Source organism: Engraulis encrasicolus, chromosome 23 (assembly GCF_034702125.1).
Source record: "Engraulis encrasicolus isolate BLACKSEA-1 chromosome 23, IST_EnEncr_1.0, whole genome shotgun sequence".
Taxonomy (NCBI): Eukaryota; Metazoa; Chordata; class Actinopteri; order Clupeiformes; family Engraulidae; genus Engraulis; species Engraulis encrasicolus.
The window spans coordinates 6,571,098-6,588,584 of NC_085879.1; the positions used below are offsets into that span (position 1 = coordinate 6,571,098).

The following is a 17,487-nucleotide window of genomic DNA, read 5'->3' on the forward strand; positions in this document are numbered from 1 at the left end:
GAGAGTGAGCCCACAGGACTCTCCAGCTTCTTGAAGTCTTCCAAGTCTTTCAAGTTCCAAACGTCCAGTTGCGCGCAACTATTGTTCACTGAAGAGGTTGGAATCTCCATCAGACGTTTATCAACTTCTAACAAGGTGAGACATCAATCTTTTCTTCCGATAAAAAATAACCATTCATAGGGTGCTTCTGCTACCTCAATGTATGTTGTTGCTGTCGACTCGCATAGCCCACAGTTGGACCATGTGCGATATTTGACTACTATTAATAGGCCTAATAAAATGTAAACTTTATGGAAAATAGCAGCCCACGCCTACTGAATGTAGTTTTATGGTAAAGCTCTAAATTTCTCAATTTACATTGCGCAGAAAGGAATTCCAAAATTCACAGCGTTTCACATTGGATGTCCCAAGACCGAGAGGAGCCTAGGCTATTTTATAGTCCGGCTTCTGGAGCTCTAGGCTACTAGCCATCCGCTTTTTGAATTAATTTTATTTTATTATTTTTATTTTTTACCATCCAACACAGCACAGAGCATTTGCAATCCCCATTTCACTGCCAATTGTGCTTGCACAAGGTAGCACGTGACAAATACAAATCTTGAATCTTGAATCGTGAATCCTACCGACACTGTTGGCACTGTGATGTGCGTAGGAATTGCATCAGAATCGCGTTATATAGGCTATGGGCCTAAATTAAGGTAGGCTATAGCCTATTGTTTTATCACGCCAATCACATGCCAGCGCAACTTTTGAGTGACAGTAACAGGCAGTGAGAGGCTCCATGTGATTCCGAACTCCCCCTCCCCTCCCCTGAAGCCTAGTGTGGCTACTACCATTTGGCTGCACAAGAGCAGGGCCACACCAAGAACTGCTTGCACTATGTGACTTTGTACCTCCAACTATGCTGCTACTTGACCACTAGACTACAATGGACTATGCTGGACTGCACTGTGTGTGGTACAGCATAGCCTTGACTTATTTTGTATTTTACTATTATTACGCCTATTATTATTATGGCTACTATTACTTTCCCATTACATGACATTACACATAGCTGATGCTCTTATCCAAAGCGACTAACACTTATTTACAGGGTATTGGTTACAGTCCCTGGAGAGTGAGCCCACAGGACTCTCCAGCTTCTTGAAGTCTTTCAAGTCTTTCAAGTTCCAAACGTCCAGGCACTTCAGCCATGGATGAAGGTGCTGACAAGGGTGGGATTTGAACCTGCAACCCTCTGATCTAAAGGCCAGCACTCTAACCACTGAGCCATGGCTGCCCCATAAGCATGGCTTTCCCCTATATGTTTAATGTTCAATGTTCAGTGTTAAATAGTTATTTATTACTCTATCACTTATTGTTACTGGTTTATCACTGGTCCATTACTGTCACTCGTCACCAATGTTAAATGCTCAGTTATTATTTATTACTTCATCACTTTACTTTTTTTGTTCAATCACTGTTACTTGTCCTTTCTTGCACTTTGATGCCAGTCGTCTATGTTCTTTCATGGTATAGAGAGAAACGTAATTTCAATTTCCTTGTATGACCTGTGCATATTAACTGACAATAAAAGCTGACTTGACTTGATAAGCTGACACCTAGCTTGTCTGGCAGCGGACTGTTGCATTAATGATTTCCAAATTTTTCATATCCTTTCCGGCCATTTTCTGTACGGCTGCCAAAAAAACCTAAAAACAAACAAACAAACAAAAACATTGGGCCTAGGTCTATTATGTAAGTTATGTAAGTCTATTAAGTTTTGATCTTACCCTAACCACCAACCGATCAGAAGTGGCTATATTTCCCTGTAATCCTACTCTCTTAAAACAGCTTTCATGGCTGTGTCTGTGTGTCTGGCCCAGCCTTGGGCCTTTGTCCATTGCAGTCATCATGATATTTTGGTGTGGTCTGGTTCTTGGCCCATCTTCCTTGTTAAAGTAGAAGCTTACTGACGAGCGGATGGTCAAGCCTCTGTTGGAGGGCTATTGCTCATGTAGGCCTTGACATTTCCTTTTGACCTTTCTAACCCTTGATGGTCATTGTGCAGGTCAGATTGGGGGCAGCTGCCTGCACATGCTTAATATTTAGAACAATAGTACCAAGTTTTTACTACATGCAAACTTAGATACAGGACATAGGATATAATGGATAGGATGAATTCTGGAAATACACTACTAAAAATATTACACCGTGCACCTTAAAGTGTGCGGAACTGGCAGATGAAGAGAGGTAGACTGTTCCAAAGGGTGAGGTCAGCAACACAGAATGCTCTGCCACCAGATGTCCGTTGCCTGGAGCTGGGGATGATAAACTGGTCCTTGCCAGAGGACCTCTGGGATCTTGATTGGGAGTAGAGCAGGAGGAGATCAGAGAGATATGGGGGAGTAAGAGCATGTAGAGCCCATATACAGTAGATGTTGATATTAATAAATCACATTATGTATGCCTTCTTTGTGATTGGTTTCCTGTCCGTCTCTTGTCTCTTATCTCTTATAAGAGAACACTGAATGCCCAAGAAATCTCGTATTTTATAAAAGGATTGCCTTGCAGGGCAATTACACTGACTTTCAGTTGTCTGTTTGTTTTCAATCTGAACAGGACAGAATCTGACATTCAGCTCTGCTCCAATCCTCCTCAGCTCCGAGATGAACCCGTGCCCTCCCCATCCAGTGTCTCTTTTCCAGCTAAAGAGATTATCAGTGAGACTGGTCGACTGCTGCACAACACCAGGTCAGCAAGGAACAAATGGCAAGAGCAACAAATATGGAGAAAACCCCAAAATGGGTAAACTACGTAAGTCACAATCGCTTTTCACAATCGGTTTTCATGAGTGTAAAATCTGCAACATTTCTCTGCAGGAGATGCAAAGGCCGTGCCTTGATTAGATCGATTAGACCACCCATTCCTGCACTCACTTTTTAAGTCAACTGGTGCGTCATTGCCCCATCGAGACATAGGAAATGCTCAAAATAGATAGTTTCCCATTTTTGCTGAAATTTTAAATGTTGTGGATGGTTTGCCTGGCCAGTGACTCACAGTCAGAACAGCCAGGCAAGGATTTATTGGAAACATTCACACATGCATACTTAACAAAACAGATAACCATAGATAACTAGATAACAGATGTGTCATTAACATGTCAACGTTATAAACATTTTATGACTGTTATCATTGAGTGACATTTGGTTATGGCATTTGGTTATGTTAAGACATCCCAAACAATGTCAACTTTTCATGACCAAAATACTTTTGTGACATAATGTTGACATAAAGTTTTTGACTTGTCCATGATTGTATTATTATGACACTGTTTAGACATGGTTATGACACATGTTATGCATGACGCCATTATCAAGTTAAGTGTTATCAAAACAAATATGGTGGGCAATTGCCAGGCTTCTCACATGAAAGTTTTTACTTTCTTTTACTTACTTTTTTTTTTACTTAAAGGGACACTGTGTGAGATTTTTAGTTGTTTATTTCCAGAATTCATGCTGCCCATTCACTAATGTTACCTTTTTCATGAATACTTACCACCACCTTCAAATTCTAAGTATTCATTATGACTGGGAAAATTGCACTTTTCATACATGAAAAGGGGGATCTTCTCCATGGTCCGCCATTTTGAATTTCCAAAAATAGCCACTTTTAGCTGCAAAAATGACTCTACTTGGACCATAGTAGAAAATATTTGTTTATTACTTAGAAAACTTTCATGTGAATGTAGCGGGTGGAATTGCATTCTATCACCCATCTCCCGAAATTTGCATTGATTGGAGGAGCGGGGTTTGCTTGATTACGGGGCGGACTCCAACTTCCCATAATTAGACTGCAGTGAGACACGGAAGCCCTTTCGCTTCCTTCCGTTCCACCACTGACCGGGGGTTGTGTTGTTGATGTCGGGGAGGACACTCTAGCTGGTGCTTCTCGCTGTAAGCGAGTGCGTTGACTCGTACAGTCTCTCTCCTGCTGTAATTGCTCGTGGCTCGGCTTGTGGCTGGAGCACTGAAGTCCTCCGAGTAGTGCGCGAAGCGTGTGCAAGCTTCTGCTACGGAGATCTTTGCGCCATCACGATTCAGATTGAGGCTACGTGCGCAGTATAACCACTCGGGCGGGGAGTGACCAGCAACTAGGGTGACTCCGCGGCATCACAGGCTGCTGCTCTGTTTGGGAACATAGTCCCCTTTTTGGGTTGCTGCTTTCCACTGGCGCGACAGGTCGTGGGCTACTGTGGTCGGGTTCTATCGACGCAGCGCAGACCCCCAGCACTGCGCACTCTCACCTGCTGACTACCTTCACTCGCGGCAACACCGCTGACCGCATAGGCTATTTTGTGTTTAAGTTTTGATTTGATTTATTTTGTGGTTGCATAGGTGGCAATGTGCAACACCCCTATTTTGTGATTATTTTGTGGACGTGGGGTATTCGTGAGAGGCATACCCCTCACATGTTTCTGCTGTGTTATTGCTGTTGTCTTACCAAATTCAACTGAAGACATTCTGTTTTATTCGTTTTTTGTTTCTTTTTTTTTGTTTTCTATTAGTTGGGTTGATTAATTTTGTTTGACCTGACCTGACTGGGTCTTCTGAGGTCTGTTGACTCAGATTGCAGCAGTCTAACTGCATTGGGGGGGACTTGCTTCTCCAGTCCCAGTGGGTCTCTGTCTGTCTGTCTGTGTGTGTGTGGTGTGTGCGTGTGTGTGGTGTGTCTCTGTGTGTGTGTGAGCGTGTGTGTTCAGTGGTGGTTACTTAACATTGGTCTACTTTATCCTTTCAACCAGGGTGGCTGCACTCCTTCGGCGCAGTGTCTCCTCGAGCAGCATTGACATAGCAAAGTTAAGTAGAGTGGAATGCATTAGTCTGTACTAAAATTGACATAGCCTATACACTGTACTCGATCCTGTGTCTCAAGCCCCTTTTCTCTCTTCTATATTTTGGACAGGTGTGGTTGGAGCGAGGCAACCGGCAGGCAGACCTTGGTGGTGGACCCCTCTTCACTTTCTTTGCTGTGCCGCACGACGGGTGTTTATCTTATTATTTTTGTGTGTTTTGTGTTTTTTTATTATTCCTTCACGAGTGGTGTATATTCTGGGACTTCCTCTTCTCTCGCTCTACTGCCCGGTAAGCCTATGCCCCACCCCCAGTTAGTTTCATAACATTTGCACAGGCTTCTCTAGTGTGGCTATTAGGTTAGCATATTAGTGGAGTTGCAGCCGCCCTGAGTAGTTCCTTACAATAGTAGTGGAGCAATTGAAATTGTTATTTATTTTTATTGTGCTCAAGCAACTGTAACCCTTCCTGTTGAGGAGCGCCCTCACAGTTTGTAAAGTGGCTATCTGTGTTTGATGATTGAAAATATAAGAAAAAAAAAAGAGTGAATGAAAAATTGACCTGACAGAATTAATAAAAATTGGTCTTGTTTGAACCCATGTCTCCTCCTTGAAGTGTGCACGAACCTGGGGATCTGTGAATATCTGTTGGGTAACAGGGGGTTAGTGGGTGTCCCGAGGTGACCCCCCCTCGGGTGGCGTAGTCGCAATTAGTAAAATTTCCTGGCCAATACTACATAAAGATCAAATTTGGCAATTGGCAGCCCCGTTTCAATGAGCAGCATAATTGCAGTACCTTTTTTGACCATTTCCTGCACAGTGTCCCTTTAATACTGAATCCATGCAGACACTGCACTGTGGCATTTTGAATGATCGGGACGAGCAAGACAACTGATTGCTGTATGCTAGCTTGCTGGATCACAATGCCTTTAGGGCAGCTGGTCTGCCCTGCGCAAAGTGACGCCTCATGTACCTGGCTATCAATAGTTGTGTCATTTGAAGACCCAGTAAAATTACCCTGGCCTGCGGCACAACCTGACAGTGTGGTGGTAATGCCGCTGCCCTTGCGGTCATGCTTTATTGGGTAGATCGCTTTGTAAGAGACAAAATGTTTGGATTGCTATATGTTAGCTCTTTTAATAGTAAAAGGACAGAAGTTAATGTTTATAATACAACATGTTAGCTTTGTGAATATATTAAGTAGGTGGTGTTTCGGGTCATTAGGTCAGGTCTGGATATATAGCCTTGTCTTGTGGAAATCCACTCTTTTTATTTTATTTCTCTTTCTTAATTTTAATCTATTTTTGTTGCCAAATACTTGTACTGGTCTTACTCAAAATGAAATTGTTACCTCCACAATGAAGTCTTGTATACAATGTGAGTACGTACAGTATATTGCAGTGTGTATAAGTGTCTAAGTTTTTTGAATATTCTGTCTTCTTTTTTAGGGAGGGCAGGAAAAGAATCACAACATTCTAGGGAGAAAAAAGGCTCCATCTCTGGAGAGGACTTTTCTACGGAGCAGGATCTGACCCGACACCAAAGCATTCACAACAAAGGAAACAAGTCCTACCTCTGTAACCTGTGTGGCAAAGACTATTCAAGGCTAGATAGCCTCAAGTCACATCGGCTCATTCACACTGGAGAGAAGCCTTATCACTGCAAAGACTGTGACAAGCGTTTTAATCATATGTCACATCTCATACTGCACCAGCGCATTCACACAGGAGAAAAACCATATGAGTGCAAAGACTGTGGAAAACGCTATTCACAGGCCAGAAATCTTAGATGTCATCAGCACGTCCACACCGGAGAGAAACTCTTTCACTGCAACGACTGTGGCAAAGGGTTCGCGAGGTCAGATGCTCTGAAAGTCCACCAGCGCATTCACACAGGAGAAAAGCTTTATCCCTGCAACCAGTGTGACAAACGTTTTTCAACATTAAACTATCTCCGTGTGCACCAGCGCACTCACACGGGGGAGAAACCTTATCCTTGCAAACAGTGTGGTCAACAGTTTGCACAGCACGGCCAAGTCAGACGTCATATGCTAATTCACACTGGCGAGAAACCACACAAATGCAAACATTGTGGGAAAGATTTCCGCAGGGCAGGCACTCTCAAAAAACACGAGTACAGAGTACATCTCAGAATACACCAGTGCAAAGCCATAGATTCATTGGAAACAATTACATGCAATACAACTTCATTTAGACAGGACAGTGAAGAGTGGGACAGGAAATGAGTGGGAGAAAGAGATGGAGGAGGATCAGGAAATAACCCGCGTCGGGAATCGAACCCGTGTCGCCAGTGCAGTAGTCCAGTGCCCAACCGACTAAGCCACGGCTGGGCCAATACAGCAACACACCTAATCACTAGAGAGACTAGAGATTAGCTCTCTGCAAACAGTGTGACAGTGTTTTGTTTTTCAGACTCGGACGATTTTACAAGTGTACTCTCACATCATGACAAATTTAACCACTACATCAAGTGTGCCAAAAATATTTGTGGGCAAACAGTCTCAGAGTACACCGGCGGCACATTCACTCAGGAAACTTCTGACCCTGCTCAGCAGTGTGGGAAAGAGGTTGCACACCTACACAGTCTGAGTATTCACCAGAACCACTGTATACAGAGTAGGAAAAAATGTGGGCAGACGGAGAGACTCAAGAGTCCATCAGGGCATTTACACAGAAGGCCTACCTCTTCAAACAGTGTGGCAAATGCTGAAAAGGACCGACACAGTACATACAGTACATTCCCATTTCCATGTGGTTGCTGTATGGTCAGAACATATATTCATCCTGCTGACCAACATTTTACTGAATTCCAAGGGGATCAGAGCACCAGGCGGTGTCTGTGGCTGCAGCGCTGTGTTAGTTATTTACAAATGTAACATGGTGGTGTTACACACATTACATTTTTTCGACACTACGCCAGCCTCAGATAATCTGAGTCAGATTACGGTGAGACAGCCCTACCTTTTAACTACATTTCCCACACAAGTTCAGGTCATGACAAAAAGTGATACAGCCGTCATATTCTGGGGGTGAGATGTTTTCAGGATTGTGTGTCATCATCTTGATCATGAGATATTGATGAACAGACGAGTGGATACAGTGAGTCCACACATTTTTTGAGTTTCAAAATGCTAAAATAAGTGATGCAGAAATATACCCTCTGAAGTAAGTGAAGCACTGAATAAAATAAAGTCTTCTGTATGCCGAGTAGTGTTTTTCAATCTGCACATTAGTGTTCAAGTGGTTCAAATGAGTGTCAATTCTAAAAATGGCTTGTGTTTGTCATTTGACAACAAAAAATGCCTTTTCCAGGGTACATGGATGACGTGACCAGCTTATTGCAGACAGCCCCATGCACAACAAAGGTCCTCAAACACCTAGACGAGCTGACCCAGTGGGCGAGAATGAAGATCAAGCCAGCAAAGTCCAGGAGATTGTCAATTAGGAGAGGAGTAAGGACTGATAGGGTGGTGTTCATGGCAGGGGGTGAGAGAATACCCCTGCTATCCGAGCAGCCCATTAGGAGCCTTGGAAGGGATTACACCGCTGACCTCTCGGACAGGCAGATGGGCAAGCTGGTGCACCAACAACTGGGCCGCGGCCTGAACAGGATTGACAGCAGCCAACTCCCTGGGAAGTTCAAACTGTGATGCTGCCAGTTCACACTATTCCAGCGTGTGATGTGGCTACTTAAGATGTGCGAGATTCCATCTACCGCAGTAAGCCGATTAGACAGCATGGCAAACACCTACATAAGGAAATAAGGTTGGGCCTCCCCCTAGCTTTTCTAACACAGAACTGTTTGGGAAGAATGCACTTCAGCTTCCACTGAAGTCGGTGGGCCTTGGCTATAAACAGGAAAAGGCCCGTCTGGTGTTCGAAAGGGGCGCAAGTGAAGGCCCAATCCGAAGTGGATCTGGCTATCAGCAGGCTACAGCACAGAGTGCTCACAGGAAGAGTGCAGGTCGGCCGGGCTGGAGTGGGCTTCGGAGAACCAGTTACCTTCTGGTCAAAAACCTCAAGGGAGCAGAGGAAGGCCATGATCGTGGAGGAGGTTGCCCAAGGGGAACAAGAGCAGTACCTCATCAAGGCAGTGGCCCAAGGAAAGCAGGGGGCATGGACCCGGTGGGAGGACACCATCCACAGGGTCGTTAGCTGGCAGGACATCTGGCAAGCCCCACAGGCACGGCTCAGTTTCATGCTCAGGGCAGCATACGACACTCTGCCGTGTCCGCAAAACCTCTCCACATGGTTCGGGAGTGAGGACAAATGCCCTCTGTGTGAAAAGGAGAAAGCAGGCCTTCAAGACATCCTGGCATCATGCAGAGTGGCTCTGTCACAGGGACGGCTCAGATGGCGGCACAACCAAGTGCTCAGGAAGTTGGCGGAGCATTTGGAGGTGAGCAGAACCGCTGCTAACTCCTCAGCAAACAGCCAAACACTGAGCATCTCCTTTGTCCGACCAGGAGAGACCCAGCCAATGCCACAAGGCATTCAGACAAGGTCTTTGCTAACCCCTGGAAAGGCGTGGGAGATGCGCGTCGCCCTGGACAGGCAACTCAGCTTCCCAAGCGAGACTGTGCAGTCAACCCTAAGGCCAGACATTGTGATGTGGTCCGCTGCTGCCAAGCGCGTCCTCATTATAGAGTTGACGGTTCCGTGGGAAGAAGGAATACCATCGGCACACGAGTTCAAGCGGCTCAAGTACACCGAGCTGGCAGCGGAGTGCAGGGAAGCAGGGTGGGCAGCATCAATACACCCAGTGGAGGTAGGGTGCAGGGGCTTTGTCGGAAGGTCAGCAACCCAGCTTCTCCGCGCTGTGGGAACAACAGGGGCAAGATTGCACCGAGCAATCAAGGACCTTGCAGAAGAGGCAGAAAAGGCAAGCTACTGGTTGTGGCTAAGGAGGAAGGACAGAACATGGGGTCATACACCCCAGTAGGGTCAGATGCAGGGAGTGGTTGGGAGACGTCCCAAACCGCTTGCCCCCCCCACCTGGAGATGTTCTGGTTAGGGGGCGAAACGTCAGAGAAAGGTGGCACCAGCTGATGTCCCTGCATCTGACCCAAAGTGCACCGGAGGAGGTGCGACAGGCAAATGCCATGCAGGATATACCACTTACACCTGTACATGCAACTGACAGGCTACTCTAGTGTCAAAGTGGCTCTTATGAGTTTAAATTGGTCAAAAAATTACCTTTTTAAAGAGAATACATTGTTTTTAGGCAAGACGTTTATTTTGCAGGAGTGATGGGGTTTGCCTGTTGTGAGTGAGTTTTGGATTTCTGTGTAGTTTTGAGAATTCTAGACATGATTCCAGAATTTGTGTGTAAACAAACAAGAAAAACTAAAGGTTAGAATATTTCCTATGCCTCATTGAACATGTGTAAATATACTCCCAACACCACTCTTGCTAACAACCATCAAGTTAACAGTTTCATGGTTGTTCAATATCTTTGCATGGGGCAGAAAGACTACATTTCAACTAGGTCCTATTATGTGTGCATTTGAAGAAATTGAAAATAAAATTGGCTGGTCAGGTAATCCCCTTCTGCTGTGTTGTCAAAACAGTCAGACCCACCAAAGCCTACAGTATGTCAACTAACTCACAACTAACTAACTTTTGTCCTAGCACTGGTTTATCCATCAACCAGGGAACTTAGTAGGCTATAGGCTTTTAAAGACATTAAAAAAAGGTCCTACGTTCCCTAATGCCATCATTTAAAGACAAATGCATTTGCGCATAGTTCGCTTAAACTTCAAAAATGCAATAAAACAAACAAAGTAAAGAAGCTCGTCTCATAGCCTTCAGATTAAAAGAAGGTTCACTCTTTAAGGCAGTGTTTCCCAACCTTTTTTGTCTCGCGTACCTCCTAAGCCTCTTAGTTGTGCCATGAGTAGGCTACCCCCTAAATCATGTTCTATATCACTTTCTCTGTCCTGATGTGACTACTCCATACATTTGTTATAATAATAACATTTTTTGAAGTAGGCCTACCCCCTGCAGTATGCTCACGTACCCCTTGTGGTAGGCTACACGTACCCCTGGGAAACACTGCCTTGAGGGCTAAAAAAAAAAAAAAAGGGGGGGGGGGGGTGGACGACGACGACGACGACACCTGGAGTTGATATACGCATGAACGACCATCCGGGTACTTTGCTCCTAAATGTGCGTTACGCCCCTTTATGGGTGAAAACAAACCGAATGTCTCATCAACTTACATGCAACATCGGCTACCCTAAATGAACACAGTACATGCTTCAGGCACGGCTGTTTGGCAATATTATTTGAACAGCCGGCAACACAACACGTTTTCGGCATGTTGCACGTGAACAACGCTTGTCTACAGGTCCTTATCTTTCGTTTATTTAAACCCCAAGAACACCAATTGACTTGCATTGCCTGTTTTCCCCCACAAATGGGCGTAACGCACATGGAAAACGTCACGCTGTTCATGAGTCATGAACAGCGTGACGTTTTCCATGTGCGTTACGCCCATTTGTGGGGGAAAACAACACATGCAAGTCAATTGGTGATGTTGGGGATTAATAAACGAAAGATACGGACCTGTAGACTAGCGTTGTTCACGCGCAACATGCCGAAAACGTGTTCCGTTGCCGGTTGTTCAAATAATATAGCCAAACAGCCGTGGCTGAAGCATGGAATGTATTCATTTAGGCTAGCCAATGTAGCATGTAAGTCAATGAGACATTCGGTTTGTTTTCACCCATAAAGGGGCGTAACGCAAATTTAAGAGCAAAGTACCCGGATGACCGTTCATGAGTATAGGGTTGTGCCCAAAAGCTACAAGTTCCTCCTATCCGTGGTGAGGGGCTTGATTTGTTTGTCCAGCCCTGAGAATGTGTTGTGTCCACACATTGCCACGCCGCTAGGTGGCACCGGTACCTCTTTGAGTTATTAATATATGCATAGAGGAAGTCTTGATGAGGAGATGCTGAAATGTAATCTACGATGCAGACATGCTTTTGACCTCCGGGTTCGTATATAAAGTTTAAAAATGTATACCGGAATCCTGCTTCTTTTATACCGCACAACATAACAAATTGGCGACGAGGAACTTACTCCTGCGTGCGTGCTTACTTTTGGTCAACCTGCTGACTAATTTTTGGACATTTTTGCGATGGCTACTACAACTCCTCTGCCGAGTTTTTTTCTTCCCGCTCCGGGGGAACCCGCCATTCCTTTCAAAACATGGGAAAAGATGTTCAAAAACTACTGCTTGGTCATTGATGTGGAAGGACAAAAATGGACCGATGCAAGGCAAAGAGCTCTACTACTTCACTGCTTAGGAACCGAAGGTCAACGGATCTTTTACACTCTGGATGATACAGGGACAACATTGGAAACGGCGCTAAAGGCTCTGAATGACTACTTCACGCCAAAGGTAAATGTCGTAGTGGAACGACACGCGTTCAGAAAGCGTGCTCAGTTACGTGATGAAAGCATAGTACAATACATTGCTGCCCTGCGTCATTTAGCCGTTACCTGTGAGTTTGAAAATTCTGATGACATGATCCGAGATCAACTCGTGGAACATTGCGCAAACCCACACATACGGGAAAGACTGTTGCTAAAAACAAAACTGAAATTGAAGGATGCAATTACCCTTGCATGTCAAATTGAGTCTGCTGGCGAGCAAGCGAAAGCTATGGCTAGTGCTAGTCGCTCTAGCTTACCAGTGCAAGCGGTGCAAGTGCAAAGCCGAGGGAAAGGCAGGCAGCAGCGTTCGAGAGGGAATGCACGATCAGTTCAGCCTACGAGCCGCTCCACTTCTACTCCGACTAATTCACGTGCATGTTTTCGCTGCGGATCTGACAAACATCTTGCAAATGCACCCGAATGCCCCGCGATTAAAGCTGTGTGCAAAGATCGCAACAAAAAGGGACATTTTGCTCGTGTGTGTAGGTCTGCTCAGACGCACAAAGTACAGCAAGTAGAAGTTCCAGAATACACAATGCTCTTACTGCAACAGTCTGATTCACCAGCCAAGCTCCATTGTACCGTGGACATTCGCGCTGGCACTGCGAAAAAGACTGTGAAACTTACCGTGGATACTGGTGCCTCAGTGTCAGTGCTACCAAAATGCCTGGTCGAGGAAAACTTCAAAGGAATACCCTTACAGCCTCCTGCAGCCCGCTTAGTCACTTACTCCAAAACTCCAATCACAGTGCTGGGTTGCATGCCTGCTACAGTTGTGAGGGACAACGACACCTGCAAAGCAAGCTTCTATGTGACAGACAGTGGAACTCCACTGATGGGCATGGACTTGATTACTGCTCTGAAACTGCGCATTGAGGGGAATACTGTGCTTCCTACTTCATCTGCCTCCAAACCAGTCCTACAGCTCTCCATGGACAGTGCTGCTGAGTCTCCATCTGTGGGCTGTGTTGAAGGGTTCATGCACAAAGTCAAAATCCGTGACAATGCCAAACCTGTTCGTCAGAAACTTCGCCGTCTACCCTTCGCCGTGCGATCTGCTGTGTCTGATGAACTGCAACGATTACTCTCTGCTGGGGTGATCGAGCGAGTCGACGCGTCACCCTGGGTGTCAAACATCGTAGTGACACAAAAGAAGACGGGTAGCATCAGGATGTGTGCCGATCTACGGGAGCCCAACAAAGCCTTAGTGGTGGACAGTCATCCTCTACCACACATGGAGGAACTACTTACAAAACTTGCCGGCTCTACACTCTTCTCAACGATCGACCTTGAGAGTGCCTATCACCAGCTACCACTACACCCAGACAGCAGGGATCTCACCGCCTTCATAACCCACGAGGGACTCTTCAGGTACTGCCGTGTGCCCTATGGGTTGGCTTCTGCGCCTGCTGCGTTTCAAAAGATGATGTCTACTGTGCTGGCTGGAGTGCCCAACGTCCAGTGCTACCTTGACGACGTCATTTGTCATGGGCGTACACAAGCCGAGCATGATACTGCACTGAATGCAGTGTTGTCACGCCTGAGGAAGGTAGGCCTGCGCCTGAATGAGAAAAAGTGTCAGTTCAGACAGCCCAGTCTGCGCTTCCTGGGACACTTAGTGACTGCACAAGGCATTGAGCCTGACAAAGAACACGTACAAGCAATCAAACAAGCACCTCCACCCACTGATCCAGCTACCTTACGTTCATTCCTTGGGATGCTTTCATGGTACAACAAATTCATACCCAACTACGCTACGGTGGTGGAGCCACTGCGTGCTTGCCTGCGTACTGACAGCGAGTTCAGCTGGACTGCTGAGGCTGACAAGTGCTTCAGTAAAGTAAAACAACTGCTGGTGCACAGTTCTGCACTTGCTCTGTACGACCCTACTCTGCCATGCATCATCTCTACCGATGCCTCTGACTACGGCATAGGTGCCGTGTTTACACAGATTCACCCTGATGACAGTGAGCGCACTGTTGCATTTGCATCCAGGACACTTACTCAGGCTGAAAGGAAGTATGCGACTGTGGAGAAAGAAGCCTTAGCATGTGTTTGGGCAGTCGAGAAATGGAGAACGTACCTCTGGGGCCACAGGTTCACCTTACGCACCGACCACCAGGCCCTCACTACACTCCTCTGCACCAAAGGCACTGACAGGGCTGGAATGCGCATCGCCAGGTGGTCAGCACGACTGCTCTGCTTCAATTACGACGTCATCTACCGTGCTGGCGCACTGAACCAAACTGCAGACTGTCTGTCTCGCTTACCCTTGCCTACATCGGATGCTGATGAACACGAGACAGAGCCTGAGGTTGTTGCCATGCTCTCCACAGCACAAGCAGCCATTACACCTGCTGAGTTCACGTCCTCTTCCGAATTGTGTCCAGAGCTATCAGCCTTACGCCTGCAGATACAAAAAGGCTGGCCTAGGTCACTTAAAGCCGTGAGCCCCGACCTTCAGCCCTACTTCAAAATACGACATGGACTGAGTGTACATGAGAACCTAGTGCTCAGAGGCTCTCGCTTCATAGTGCCTCTTTCCCTGAGGAAAACACTAGTTGTGCTGGCACATGAGGACCACCAGGGCATAGGACGAACGAAACAACGCCTGCGCGAGTTGTATTGGTTCCCTGGAATGGATGAAATGGCCCAATCCTACGCCGCTGGCTGCACACTCTGCCCAGAACTGGACCGTACAGCAAAGACCTTCGCCGCACCACTACAGCCTGTACCACTGCCTACTGCTCCGTGGACGAAGCTAGGTCTTGACATTGTGGGACCATTCGAGACAGCTACATGGAACTGCAGGTATGCCATCACTTTAACTGACTATTACACAAAATGGCCTGAAGTTGCATTCACACCCTCTATCACTACAGAGACTGTGATTAGCTTTCTCAAGTCAACCTTCAGTCGCTATGGCAACCCTGAGTGCGTAGTGACCGACAACGGTCCACAACTGATCTCAACTGCAATGTCTACATTCTTTACTGAACGCCACATCAAACACACCCGAGTGTCTGTGTACCACCCAGCATCTAATGGTGCTGTGGAAAGATTTAATCGAGTGCTTAAAGGTGTGGTGCAATCTGCCATTGTCCAAAACACACCATGGAAAGAGACTGTGACAAGCTTCTTGCATACTTACCGTGCAACACCACATGCCATGACAGGTGTGTCACCTTTCGAACTGATGTATGGTCGTAAGATGCGTACCAAACTTGCTGTCATGCCACTGCCGCCCTGCTCAAACCGGGATGAGGAAGTGCGCAACCGTGTCTCAAAGCGCCAGTCACAGATGAAGGCATACTGTGATAAGAAAAGGGGGGCGCGCACACCTGCTTTCAAAGTGGGAGACAAAGTACGGGTGAGAATACAGACACATGTGCCCAAAGGTCATCCCAAATTCACTCACCCAGTCCAAATCCAAAAGCAAGTTGGACCATGCACGTTCGAACTGGCCGATGGAAAGAACTGGCATTCTTCTCAGCTTTCACGAGTGCCTGATGCAGCGGTGATGCCACCAGATCAGCGCGCCGACGACAAGGACGCCAACGAGGACGCTGTGACTCCGACTCCAGAGCAACCTCCGACTGCAGCAGCTGAAGTACCTGCACCTGAGAGAAACCAGCCTGCTGACCGAGTACAGCCGGCCAGAGAGCGGAGACCTCCTGAATGGATGAAAGACTATGAGGCCTGATAAATAAAAATGGACTGATCCATATCCTTTTCAAGTTATGCAAAAGTTAATTCATTGTTGATTCATATCCTTTAAAAACGCTGAGTTAATTAATTCAGAAAGTGAATTATTCATTGTTTATGCTTTAAAAAAATACTGAAGTTCAGTAATTCATTTAAAATGCTTACTTTAAAAATGGAATGCGTTATGCAAATATTTCCATGTGCTTATACATTACGTTCATTCATGATTCTACAGTAATTCTAATGCTTAGAGTGCTTACTGTTAATGGTTGAAATGCCTTACGTTACAGGCATATCTCTGAAGGTATTTCTTCTAGTTACCTCATGACAGGAAGAATTGTTTTACGTTGTGGGGGGATGTTGTGTCCACACATTGCCACGCCGCTAGGTGGCACCGGTACCTCTTTGAGTTATTAATGTATGCATAGAGGAAGTCTTGATGAGGAGATGCTGAAATGTAATCTACGATGCAGACATGCTTTTGACCTCCGGGTTCGTATATAAAGTTTAAAAATGTATACCGGAATCCTGCTTCTTTTATACCGCACAACATAACAGAAGCAGCTGTGACGAGGAAAACAGTCTGGTGGTCATTTTCCGGGGGGAATGTGAGAATTCTCATCTCAATGGAGACCGACTGAACGGCGAACCGCATCTCAACCTTGCAAAATAGAAACTGAAAGGCTCCGTGCCTGGAGAGTGAGCCCACAGGACTCTCCAGCTGTGGCCAGACGTCTTTCAAGTTCCAAACGTCCAGTTGCGCGCAACTATTGTTCACTGAAGAGGTTGGAATCTCCATCGGACGTTTATCAACTTCTAACAAGGTGAGACATCAATCTTTTCTTCCGATAAAAAATAAACATTCAATCATAGGGTGCTTCTGCTACCTCAATGTTTGTTGTTGCTGTCGACTCGCATAGCCCACAGTTGGACCATGTGCGATATTTGACTTCTATTAATAGGCCTAATAAAATGTAAAGTTTATGGAAAATAGCAGCCCCCGCCTACTGAATGTCATTTTATGGTAAAGCTCTAAATTTCGCGTTTCACATTGGATGTCCCAAGACCGTTAGAGATGCCTATTTTATTTCGGCTTCTGGTCTCTAGGCTACTCCTACCGACACTGTTGGCACGGGGTCAGCCCAATGTTCCCACGGCCCATTGGTCCCACATTGCTAAGACTTTTGCGTTTTTTCAAAATTAGGCCCAATGGTCCCACAGCCCATTGGTCCCACATCACTAAGATTTTTAAATTTAATTTTAGGTCCGTTGGTCCCACAGTCCATTGGTCCCACAGTCCGTTGGTCCCACATCACAAACACTTCAATGGGCTGTGGAACCAAGGGACCCACTAGTTTGACGCCATCTCGGTACTTCACATGGTAATCAAACATTTCAAACAAGCAATTTAAGGTTAGGTTTATGGTTAAGGTTAGGGTTAGGTTTAAGGTAAGGGTTAGGGTTAGGTTTAGGGTTAAGGTTAGGATTAGG

General features: G+C 46.0%; 1 protein-coding gene across 4 annotated transcripts in view; it reads left to right on the forward strand.

The window, feature by feature from the left end:
• The window catches only part of LOC134440227 (zinc finger protein 239-like), a 20,132-nt gene continuing 2,645 nt past the window's right edge, over positions 1–17,487 (forward strand). Inside the window, exons 1-3 of one of the 4 annotated variants that reach the window (XM_063190218.1) lie at positions 1–135; positions 2,602–2,796; positions 6,280–6,688. In XM_063190218.1, coding sequence (XP_063046288.1) covers positions 2,649–2,796; positions 6,280–6,688 — 557 coding nt within the window. In that variant the 5' untranslated portion in view covers positions 1–135; positions 2,602–2,648. Of the gene's footprint in view, positions 136–2,399; positions 2,797–6,279; positions 7,618–17,487 lie in introns of those variants that run through there. The other 3 variants (XM_063190217.1, XM_063190215.1, XM_063190216.1) reach the window with 3 other exon arrangements.